The sequence below is a fragment of the Chelmon rostratus genome, chromosome 10 (assembly GCF_017976325.1).
Source record: "Chelmon rostratus isolate fCheRos1 chromosome 10, fCheRos1.pri, whole genome shotgun sequence".
Lineage (NCBI taxonomy): Eukaryota > Metazoa > Chordata > Actinopteri > Chaetodontiformes > Chaetodontidae > Chelmon > Chelmon rostratus.
This window is the reverse complement of record NC_055667.1, coordinates 21,051,844-21,064,423: the sequence shown is the minus strand read 5'-3', so window position 1 is coordinate 21,064,423 and position 12,580 is coordinate 21,051,844. Positions and strand designations below refer to the sequence as shown.

At 42.4% G+C, this 12,580-nt stretch overlaps 1 protein-coding gene across 2 annotated transcripts in view; it reads left to right on the top strand.

The window, feature by feature from the left end:
• The window catches only part of LOC121612556 (protein kinase C and casein kinase substrate in neurons protein 1-like), a 34,991-nt gene that overhangs the window by 18,021 nt on the left and 4,390 nt on the right, over window positions 1–12,580 (top strand). For both annotated transcript variants that reach the window (XM_041945514.1, XM_041945513.1), the window contains exons 2-9: window positions 3,304–3,433; window positions 6,943–7,099; window positions 7,235–7,470; window positions 8,589–8,744; window positions 9,291–9,466; window positions 11,258–11,378; window positions 11,469–11,575; window positions 12,256–12,452. In XM_041945514.1, coding sequence (XP_041801448.1) covers window positions 3,374–3,433; window positions 6,943–7,099; window positions 7,235–7,470; window positions 8,589–8,744; window positions 9,291–9,466; window positions 11,258–11,378; window positions 11,469–11,575; window positions 12,256–12,452 — 1,210 coding nt within the window. In that variant the 5' untranslated portion in view covers window positions 3,304–3,373. The remainder of the gene's footprint in view (window positions 1–3,303; window positions 3,434–6,942; window positions 7,100–7,234; window positions 7,471–8,588; window positions 8,745–9,290; window positions 9,467–11,257; window positions 11,379–11,468; window positions 11,576–12,255; window positions 12,453–12,580) is intronic.

Here is a 12,580-nt window from a genome sequence, read left to right as displayed (position 1 = left end):
TGAATCCAATAGCTCTCCAGTATTTTTTCAAGATGACCACACCTACCAGTTCATGTGTATTTGAGATCCTCTGTTCTGGCTCCATAATCGCTGAAATACTGCACTATAGGGGAAGTTACCCATCTAATACTTCTGTGCACATTCAGCAGAATTCTTTCATTTCGGATTGGGATGCAGGTAATAATTCTAATAATAAGTTTGTTTATGCAACAAAATGCAAATTCCTAAATGAATGCCTTAGGTCAAGCTGCATATGAATCTGCAAATATTAGTTATAAGTCACAGCCAGCAGCCAGTTAGCTTAACTTTGCATAAAGACTGGAAAACGACAACTTGTCATTTGTATGCATATTCAACAAAATATAAGATGTTAATTACTGAGTTTAACAGGTGTTGTTTGGCAGATTTTGCTACCTTTAAACAGAGCCAGGCTAGCTGTTTCCCCATGCTTCCAGTCTTTGCGCTAAGCTAAGCTAATCACCTGCTGGCTGCAGAGTCGTATCTATCTCCTGATCTAATTCTGAGGAAAATGTCCAACTTTTCCTTTGCATAACTCATAATTTCAATAGATTGGGTTTGGGGTGTCGGGGTTGAGTGCACTTCCTTAGCTGAGGTCAGAGCTGTAACTGAATGTCTCTTCAATGAATTGTTTTCATTGATGCTATGTATGGATTGCTGAGTTTGAACAGGTTGTGAGGGTGGCGAACATGCCCCCTCGGTGCTGTGTGGATTAGCAGAAAGGGGCTGTGTCCCCGTTCTCAAGAAGAGGGTTACTGAGGGTGTGTCGGAGTGACACTCTCTGCAGAAGGTCCTGCAGGGAGTGCAGGATGGCGCTGGGTCATAAATCGAGCACCTTCTAGATGGGCTACATCTAAAACCAAGAACTAATAAGACTTAAAAGATGAAGCTATGATGATGGTCAACAAACTGATGGAAGCATACAGAAGGGATTTAAAAGGTTTCTTTGTAGAAGCATGTTAAAATGTATTCATGTACACTTTGACTTTATATACTTTGTCTTTGCTGTACTTTCTAGGTAATAATAGAGATGTATAGGTCTGGTTTAGGACACTGTTAGCAAAACCTCCAGTATTCCTCGATGTTCAGTCAAATGTATTTCTCCTATAAATAGAAATAGTTTCCAATTGTAGCAAACCCTGGAGGTGTGATAGAGGAATAGAGTGCACAGAAAACATTGCTTTTATTCCTTTCTTCTCTGAGCCGTGGAGCCCTTTCCTCAGACAAAAAGATGAATTGCCAGAAAAATACTTTGCTGCTGATCCCAGTGCAAGTGCGAGGCTCAAGCTGCCTCTGATGCAGACGCTGACGCTAAAATTGCTAAATCATGGAATCATAGTTCTTTGGTGTTTTGTGTTGTCCACTCTTGAAATAGCCGGTGTCTGAAAGCCGGGACTGTTAAGGGCCCCCACAGGCTGGTGTGATGGGTGCTGACAGTAACCAAGGCAACACTGACTGAGCAGGGATAGATTGCCTGTTCTGCAGCTGAAACCAGAACCAGTAACATGGGGCACAAATGTTCCCCTGATAACATTTTGATGAGTGGACCCCCTGTGTGTGTGTTTGTCTGTGTGTGTTGCAGGAGCTGCTACTAAAAATACTTTCCCATCATGAGCTGACCTTGTAGTTTCAGGACTCTTTATTTTTCTCACAAGGACAGTTGTGTTGTTATGTTGTGTGTAAGGAAAGTGAGGTCAGGCCGGTTCAAATTGAGCCTAATGCAGAAAGTCATTTTTCATGACTCATTCCAGGGATGAAGGATGTTGCAGGAATTAGTTTGCACTTGACTGCAGAGGGAAGTTGGAGGATGAAGCACAGAGGGCGCTGGTAATATTCGAACAGATTATTCCTTGTGATGCAGCAGGCTGGAGTGTGCAGACTCATCTTATAATCTGAAATGGCCACGAGTCATCCATCATCTGCTTCACCTCTATCCAGCACGCTTAACTAACACTGCATTTGGACTGTGCATGCTAAGAATCAATTACCACACTGTGCTCTTAATAACATTTTTGCAAAACTCTTTCATTCATTTTAATTAAAAGCTATCATAGCGTTGCATTTTGCACTGTTGGACCACATGCACAATTAGATAAGAACCATAATCAACTGCATTTAATTGTTGAGACCAAGAAAGCATGTCAGACCAGGGGCTGTGTCAACAGAGGCTCATTATTATTAGGCACATATAGTGTGCTGTATTGTCATATTGGTTGTTGCAGTTCAATGAAGAGCTCTCTGTCAAGGCAAAGCCATTAGTCATGTGAGCAAAATGGATTAGGCTTCAAACAGAGTTCAATACCAATATAGTGCCTCGCAGTCTCTTCTGTTTTAACGGCGGTGGTGAGATATCGACCGGACGTCAAACAAATAAATATAAATCACCGTAAACTCCGGAGGAAATCCAGCAGGAACTGTATACTGTAGGCTTCACAAAGTAATGGGTGATTAAAGCACATCATTAACGTCTATAGGTTTAAAAATAGGAGCGTGATCTTGGTTCAGTTTGTTTGCTTCCATTCTATTTTAGGGTTGGTTTAAATCAGAGAGCTAATTTAATGGACGATTTAACAGGAAATTGGTTTTCAAGCCTCTATTCTTATTCAAGATGTTTATTTATTGGTGCAAAACAATACATAAAGATTTCACAGATAAGACAAAAATAATCAGTGATACAACATGTAAAGACAGACAAGGCTGACACACAAAACATGTATGTACACACGCAAAATACCCGAAAGTGAGTGGAGTGAAAAAGGGAAACAACAGCAAATATATAGTGCTAATGCTAATACAGAAACAATAATGATAATAATGCCAGACGCATTCCTGGCTACTATACAGTGTAGCATATGTGTGCTTGTGTGTGCATGTGTTTGTGTGTGTGTTGATGAACCACCTCCCAGACGTAACGTGTCAGAAGAATGAGTATTTTCGCAGTGGAAGAATTCAGGGTCAGAGCTGTGTGTTGGCACTGATGCTCCACTCTCTCTGGTGTCTTTTCTAGGACACGCCAATATAAGATGCCCCTTCTCACTCCTCAGGGCACGGCGCTGTATGCATGGCGAAGCAGACTATTTTTATCTCATTATTACAAACGGCTCAGATAGAAGCCCTCGCGCTGAAAGGTTTCCTCCAGTTGCCGGGGAAAAACTACTACAACGCTTTTCCAGCGTGTTCCGCAGAGGCTAGCTTAGCCATGTTCTGCTTGTGATGTCCACCCGTGCATTGGTGTGATTTGGTGTTACTGTCTCACGTTGTTGTCGTTCTCTTTGTCTCTTTCAGTGCATGAGGAACCCAGCTCTGCTGCAGAGGACAGGTTTAGTCATTAGAGTGCTTTGCCACATCCAGGAAAATGTCTGGCTCCTACGATGAAAGTGCAGGTGCTGACGACACCATGGACAGCTTCTGGGAGGTACAGACGCACCGTCATGTCTGTTCTAATGAGTTTTCAACCTGCACCCCCCAAGCCCTTACACCCCCCTTTTCCTTGTATTGATCTGGCTTCTGAGACCCGACAGATTCACCACTGAAACCATGAAAATTAGATTTATGCCACTGAAATTTTAGAAGAAAAAGTGTCAGAATTTATAACGATGCTGTTTGATACCCATTGAGAGTCAAGGCAGAGGGTCCTGATGTTGTTATCCATATTTCAGACATTAAAAATGCAGAAAGATCTAATTAAGCATGACTTCACACTTTAAACTAACTCAATTTGATGCTGGGAGTTAGATGAGTAGACTGCCTTAAATCTGCCTTGTTTTTAAACTTTATGCTAAGCTACGCTAGGGACAGATACGAGAGTGGAATCAATCTTTTCAGCCTGCTCTCAGCAAGACAGTGAATAAGTGTGTTTGCTAAATGAAAAGCTTCTTAAAGGTGTCCTGATTAGAGATTCCTCCTCCTCATTAAGCAGAATCGCAGCTAAAAATATTTGATGCGACTGGAAAGTTGCAGCATCTGTATTTTTGGTCATGGTGCTAAAAATATAGTCAAATTTAGTTAAAGTACAGAAGCTATAACTACATTTAGGTTTTATCTTGACACCTTGAGCTGTGTCGTAACCAAGAAAAGAAATGGAATGATTAATCATCTGAACAGACATTTGCGTTATTCTCATTTATTTTGTGAACGTGCACATACACTGTTTTTAAATAACCGCCTTAACTTTTCTCCTCGTGTTCTGTTTAATGAAGTACATTCCTGCCAGGAAGGAAATCATGAAAATAAATATACTCGGTGGACGTAAAAGGTGTGAGCTACAAAGTCAAATAAATTTGTGGACTTAGTTCGACTTGGGCTCAGTTATGTTTTTCTGTTTGTGTATCTTTTATCCTGGCAGACAAGAAGAGAGGCTATGAAAAACTTAATACTTTAAAAAGGTACACGTACATGCTCACAAAAGCAAATGAAAAGAAAGCAAAAGTTCGTTTGTTGGAATAAATGGGCCTCCATTATTTACTTGTGAGATAAATGTGTTCATTATAAATACTCTTCCTTCTTACTTAAAGATGTAACAAATGTGAACCTGCTTCTTCAACACAGCTGCTTCTTATTTAAGAGAGCTCCTTTGTCACTAATTGTAACGTAAATCATATTTGCTGGAAAATTGTGTCATCACAGGACGCATCACAGCAAACACAAACGCCACAGAAGTTCTATCCATCCTCACTTGTGCAGAGATGCAGTGTGTGCGTGTGCGTGTGTGTGTGTGTGCACCAATTGTGTGTGCACCAAATTAGCGTTAATGAATTCCCTCAGTACAGAGACTTCTTTGTGTCGCCGCTCTTTGCCACGGAGACACAGACAAAGAGCCTCAGTCATCAGCTGCTCTGAGGCGGCCTTTCACCACATGCACCTGCCTATAGCATCTGTACGCTAGCAACACAGCTCTGTGCAGCTCATGGTTCATAAACACTAGTAAAACATTTAACTCTAAGGTTTTGTCATCCGAAATGTTAATATTTGATGGAGCTGGGATGAGAAGCACAATTAAACTTAATAAAAGCTCAAAATAATCAAACGTGCAAACGTGTTTTCATATGTGGAGGCAGTCCACCTGCATGTTGTTGTTGGTGTGACTTAGCAAGCTGTCACACAGGCCAAAACTCATACCACCACACACCTGTCTCACTGCCTCCCTGCAGCTCTCTCATCTCAAACAGTAACCGCACATGCATGCCCACGTCAGGACCAATCACAGTGCAGCTCTGCAGCCAGCGAGCACAGCAGATAGGCTCTGTGTGGTGATGTATACTGTATGATTGCATGTATTTACACACGCAGTCCCTGGTTTCTGTGTATTCCTGTCTCTACCTCGTCGTCTACCCCTGAGAATCTGTCTGCCTGCATTACACCACTCAAGAGGATTAAAGCAGTCACACACACACGCAGATACGCTCACATACACACACAAACACAAGCCCATGTCATTGCATAACTACACATGCACAGGCACGAGCAACCCCCCCCCCCCCCAACCCCCACTATCCTTCCTTCATCATGCACCATGAGCTCACGCCCCCTGCAGGCACCGAAGAGGCGGAGCCACACGGGCTGCCACTGCTTTTTTTTAAGGCGGTCTCGCTTAAGGTGGTGAGATCTAGAAGAAAAAGGCAGCAACATAATTTTGGCAAGAAATATCTCTGAATACTGGTATGTTTGAGGGGGTAGGATAGCAAAAAATTATTTTATTGAGAAAACGAATGAAAGACATGCACGTAAAGCTAATGTTTATGTGTTGCCTGCATGCAGTAAGAGCTGACATTTGTCTTACTGCTTTGGGATTCTGCAAAGCAACAGATTTTGAGGAAACTTGATTAAAGTCTGTCTTTTCTGTGTGAAGCACCCTCTCGGTGCATGTGATTTCTTAGTTGTAAAGCGCTTTGAGCTGCAATTCCTGTTTGAAAGTTGCTATTCAAATAAGTTTATTATTATTATGTGAGGAACTCTTCATAACTTTAGAGCAAAATACACATTTGATTATTCTACTGAGATTTCAAATGTAAAAAAAAGAAGAAAAAAATCCCTGCTCCCAGACTTCGATTCTTTTTAGTCAGATTTTTGTTGCTGTGTCAAAATGACACAGATACAAACACCACGATCTCTGGAAAAGACGTTATATCCTGCTTCAGGAACTGACTTCATACTCTCATAATGCTCAAGATGGTTTCCATGCAGAAAAACCTAGCTGCTAACTACAGTTAGCATTCAGCTGAAAAATGATTGGTGAAGAATAAGGTAGAATTATATCATAGAGTTCTCTTTAAAATGTGCAAATGGTGACAGATTTTTCAGCATTTATCCGCCTTCATTATTAGCCAGCGTAGGCACACAGGAAACCAGAGACGGGTGTGATATGCATTGAAGGTCGCCGGCTGGAATCAAACCGGTGATGTTGCGGAGGCCATGCAGCCGTGTGTCATGCACACTAACCATTCGGCCGCCAAGGCGCTCGTTGTTTGTCATTTTGTTCTGTTTGCAGCCCATTAACCTTTGAAGCTAAAACTCGTTAAGGCAGCCTAATATTTCCATGAACTTCGCCTTTCAAAAACATATTTTACTGTCATTTTTTAAAACAATAAACAAATTATAGTGGTAACATAGTGTTCATTATGGAAATTATAAACTCTTACAGATAGCTAAAATCAATTATGACACAGTTGCCCATTAGCTTGTTTTTTTGGGGGGTTTCAAACTGTGTTGGTTTATGCACGATCATACCACACATACTGACACCACATTCAAAAAGCTCACATTTCTACAGGCTTTCATAAGGGGAGCATCCTCATTTTAAGTTACACATCTCAGAGCTTGATGTATATTATGATTTAGATGAGCGTTTAGTGTTTTTTTTCTTGCTGTGTTCTATGTAAAGACAGATTTCCTGTTCCTTCAGCCTGTTTGTCTTGCAATTCGCAGGTGGGGAACTACAAACGTGCTGTCAAGAGATTTGATGATGGCCACCGGCTCTGCAATGACCTTATGGGCTGCCTGCAGGAACGTGCCAAGATAGAAAAAGCCTACGGTGATCAGCTAACTGCATGGTCCAAGAGATGGAGGCAGCTCATTGAGAAAGGTCAGCATGTGGGATTGGGTCAAAAAATAAATAGCCCGACACACTTTTTTTCAATTTGCCAAAGCTCCGTTTACAGAGTTTGATGTTGTGGTCATGTTTGGCTGTGTGTTATCGCGCTCAAATGTTTATCCCCAGGCCCACAGTACGGCTCTGTGGAGAGAGCCTGGCTGGCCGTGATGACCGAGGCAGAGAAGGTGAGTGAGCTGCACCAAGAGGTGAAGAACGGCCTGGTGAACGATGACGTGGAGAAGGTGAAGAACTGGCAGAAGGAGGCTTATCACAAGCAAATGATCGGAGGCTTCAAAGAGGCCAAGGAGGCAGAGGAGGGCTTCAAGAAGGCTCAGAAACCGTGGGCCAAAAAGCTCAAGGAGGTGAGCATCTTCATCCTCGGTGTAGTAGAACAAGTTGTACTCACTTCATGAATGGAGGACATTAGTGAGCCGCAGCTCCTCTTTACAGAGCTTGATAGTGAATTTCAGCTCATTGTTTCGCTGTCCGACCTGAAACTTTGCTGTGGTTCACTCTCACAGCTGTCGTAGCACAGTTCAGGCTGTTTTCAACAAAAAAACTACAAAAACACACTGTAGACTACCTGCCTAGCACCAAACAGCAGACAGAAACTGTTATAGACTAGCTGGTGAACATAGCAGAGCATTTAGGAGCTGAAAAGCCAACTAACTTCCTCAGGAGATGGTAGAGACCAAAGCTAGAGCTAAAGGAGAGTGAGTATCGGCCTTACAGGTGAGCAGAAACATGACTCCAAATGAATGATAACGCAGCTGGATGTGTAAGTAAGCAACTGTTTGCTAACAGGTTCGCCTTATCAGTTTAAAAGATGATCATATGTCAGTGTTGAAATCAAAAAAACTTGTTTCTGCTGCCCCCAAGTGGACAAGATGATCAGTTATTGCACGTATTAAGTTCAGTGTGTGAATCTTAACAAATGTCTTCACAGCAGACAGGTAGGCTATGAAGAAGCAGAGTCAGTCTCTAATTAATTATCAGCAAACACAGTCTTGATTTCTGGCACTTTAGATTCTGACTTCACTGCCTTGAACTGCTGTTACAGCACTTTGTTCAAGATTGAATTTTCCCTTTATTTGGCCCTTTTGAAGGGTCGTTTTGGTCCGTTGCTTTGGGGCGACCGGCTCTGCATGGTACGAGAGGACACAGGTCTAACTGTGTGTTTTAACTCGGCATTGAAAACACAAACTCCTTCCTTGTGCATGTTTAAAATCAAAAATGGATTCTGCTGAGCTGGAGCAGGAACAGTATTGTATATTTGTACTCACTTTATTTTTTTGCCCTAAAAATCAAAATATGGCTCTCATCCAGGACATAATATTTATGTGGTTGTAGATACTGATCACATTAAACTAAGAGCATCCCTCCTGGACAAGGCCATTCCTAATTTGAGATGAAAATGTTCCTTTGGTCAAATCGGATCATGTAGTTGAGATACTGACAGTGCCTGCGTTTGGACATACAGATGGAGGCAGCTAAGAAAGGGTATCACATGGCCTGCAAGGAGGAGAAGCTGGCTGCAACCCGAGAGGCCAACGGCAAGACTGAGGCTTCTGTCACGCCAGACCAGCAGAAGAAGCTCCACGAGAAAGTGGACAAATGCAAACAGGACACGCAGAAGGTGAGAGGAAGGATTCCTCCAACATATCTTCACAAACAGGTTTTCTGTGCTGTTTTTTGTCGTACTGGTCAGTGGATGTCAGATGTTTCTGTGCAAACACACACACACAGGATCATCTTATCTTATCTTGCTGGTCCAGGCTCTCCTGGCAGCCTTTTAAATGGCTATTGATCAGGCTAATAGATCAGGCTTTTGACATATTCTTATTCAAATGAACAGTTGAAGATGTTACATTGTGATAAGTGTGTGCAGTGTTCAGGATAAAAGTGGGTTTTTGTATTTTAAAGGTGATATTTTCAGTTGTAGGAACAGATATTTAGTTTTAAATCTTTGTCACAGAGTCACAACATACCTTAAAACCATTCAAAGACGAGTTTAGTGCAAATTAAAGTGCTGTTTAAGCTTTGTTTGGCGATATACAATTTAGCAACGGATCATCAACTCATAAATAAGAATAACCAGCTGAAAAACTAGAACTAATAGTGAAACCAAGCTGGTTCTTTCCGGCCAGTTTCAGTCATCAGTGTTTCCTGTTTTCCGTCTCAGGCTAAAGAAAAGTACGAGAAGTCTCTGGAGGAGCTGAATAAGTGCACCCCGCAGTACATGGAGAGCATGGAGCAGGTGTTTGACCAGTGCCAGCAGCACGAAGTTAAGAGGCTGACCTTCCTCAAGGAGGCCTTGCTGGACATCAAACGCCATCTTAACCTCACCGAGAACCAAAGGTTAGCCAGGCCGGTTTTATTTCGGCTTCATGGAGCCGCTGGTTTAGCATCACTGACTGTGTTTTCTCTGGCTGTGTGAGAGGTAAAACAGACCTTAGACAGTCCTCGTGTGATTTTATACATGCATTAATCCCATTTCGGTCCATTGTATATGCTTCTGTTTCAGCACCTGCAGGTTTCTTGCTGCAGCATTAAATCTTATCCCTGCAGCGTAGCTCACAGCTTCTCATTCTGATGTATTTTCAGTGAACGGATGACACACACTTTACCTTTACTTACAGTGAGAAATTAGCACTTTGCCAACAAGTTTAGAAGAGATTACTCTGATTTCTTGAGTCACATTCACTTCAGATTGATTCATCTCAGCACTCCTCTCAACCAGGCGTGCATTTCTCATTAGCGCTCAGACTCACGGCACTAATTAATGAACGATTCAGTCAATGACGTTTCTGCCAAACTGAATTTTGTTCAGAGCGAATGCTCTTCATATTCTGGCCCGTTTTTTTAAACCTGCGCGTAGCAACAAAGCCGGGACCCATGGCGAAGTGGTTTCCAGGCTCCTTGAGCAAACCTGCCTTTGGTTGTCACGGACGATTCAAGCCCTTAGAGGACTGCGCTGTACTTCATCCTGACTGCTTTCATCATTCATGCTGGATTTGATTCATTTCAGCCGTTTCACACGTCTCCTGTGCTCTCCACGACCTCATCTGTGTTTACCTGAACAGCTGCTTTTTTGGGGTGTAAAACATGTACTGGAATAGGACTCACCCAAGTGTTATAATTTTATGTAGTTTTCATTTCATTTATCATTGAATCCTCCTCGACCTTCAAATAACTATCTGCCCTTAAACTTTATCCACACAAAAGCAGATTAAACTCATATGAGCCTGAATATTTTTTAGCGCGTTTTATCATTTGAATGTGAGTTTTCTTCGAAATTATTGCCAGATTCCTCCAATTAGACGCTGCCTGGGAATTAATATTATTTTCTACAACTCACAAAAAAATGCCCACCGAAACTAAAAGTGCAAATTACCAGAAACTGTCTTGTTTAGTTACATGAGCTAATTTCATTATCCTGAAAGCCAGAAAGTAATTAACGTTATTACACTATGTGCTCATTTTCTAGCCTCGGTGTGATTATGATGACCACAGTGCAAGTGAAGTTGAGGTTCAGTGTCTCTTCTGAAATACACTTACATCAGTCTGTTTTTCCTCTGTAGTTCAGCGTGCTTCCGAGAGCTTGTGTTGGCTTTAATGTGCTCAAATATTCCTCCTGGATCATTGAATGTAACTGCAGGGAGGCATTCGCTCCGCTAGACGTTACAGCCTGTCGTCGCCTTTAACAAGGAACATACTCTCATCTTTGCAAAGTCTAGTTACAAAAATCAAATTAGTTAATTTTTCAGTGTGCTGTAGTTCATCTTACTGCATTAATAAGTCAAACCAAGTCACTGATTTTGTTGGATTTAAGTAATAAAACTACAAGGCAAATGTGCCCTTTTTCATCTATTACACACTGCAGAGATTTGGGGAAACTGTAGCAACACAAACAGTAACATCCTCATAAAGGATTATCAGCATTATTCAGGCCAAATACTTCAGCTGTTGAGGGCTTCAGCGTCAGCAGAAAACTCAGGGAGACACTCGAGTCTTGTCATGACCCAACGCTGGATCCCGCTCAACCCAGATTTTGAACTACACTGTGGGTTCTGTGGCCAAATTGGCAGCACCCCCAGGCCTCTTCTGGCACTTTCATTGTCACTATTTGTTCCATTTTCCTCTCCGCAGCTACGCCACAATATACAGAGAGCTGGAGCGCACGATCCTGGCTGCAAACACACAAGAGGACCTGAAGTGGTTCAGCAACAACCACGGCCCGGGGATGCATATGAACTGGCCCGCATTTGAGGTGCAGCATTAAAGTCTCGCGCATGAAAACAACAAAACCTCTTCATTTGCTGCTTGTTTTCCTTCATTCTGCTTTCATGCGTTTCTACAGGAATACAACCCAGACCAGGCCAGCGCTCCTCCAAAGAAGAAGAAACCTGACGGAGCCCCACCCACTCCAAGCACTGACCATGTGGCTCCACCTGGTGATCGTAGCAGGTTAGTTCAGGCGATCTGTTGTTGACAATCAGATCAGTCACGCTGAAGCACACTCTGACAAATATCTTCATTCAACTGTACAAACTTTATTTCAGATATTTTCTTGATATTGTGCTGATATTTGTGTTTTTGTCAACTAATCTCATGAAAAGACCAAAACCAACAATGTGTTAGTGTGTCTCTTGGTTCATCCACACTTTCCTGCCCTGTGTGTGGCTCGTAGCCCATTGGTTCTTTGATCTTTAAAAAGAGGTCACAAATATACTTTTATTCTTTTAAAGGCTAAATTTAAAAGATGGGCTCCATAATCTTAAGTAAATGTTACTTAAATGGGAGTAAAAAGCACATCTGCTGGGGACTATTTTCAGCTGCAGATGCTTCCAGCGGCTGGACGGTCTAGCAGGGATCAATTCAAAATCAACTACAGTGCCCATGTTCATCATAATGAAGAAACAGTGCAACCTTGGGGCCTGCTGATGTGTTCTTAATATATTTAGATGTATGACACAGAGGAATGAGCTTCACAGACAATGCTCGTTAGTCGGATGAGTTCATCGTCAGACCTTTTCGTGGGATTTCCTGACAATTAGACAGACTTTTTCCTTCAAATTGCTTTTAGCATTTCGCTTTGGGGAAGCATTTAACATCAATTCCCACCCCGCATTGTCTCCATCCTCCAGCGTGAGCAGCTATGATAAAAACCAAGCTTACTCGACCGAGTGGTCCGACGACGAACAGCCCGCTGCGTACTCTGGCAACGAAAACGGTGGGAACGGGAATTCATTCGAAGATGATTCCAGCACTGGGAAAGGGGTCCGTGTCCGCGCTCTCTATGACTACGAAGGCCAGGAACAGGATGAGCTGTCCTTCAAAGCAGGTAATTATCAGCAACCGGATGACACAGGATACATGATTTTCTCTGCCACCGTGTTGTGTATATAAAACACCTGGGGACAGCATCACACATCACACAGGTGGTCAAAAATCACCAACTCTGTCCTGATT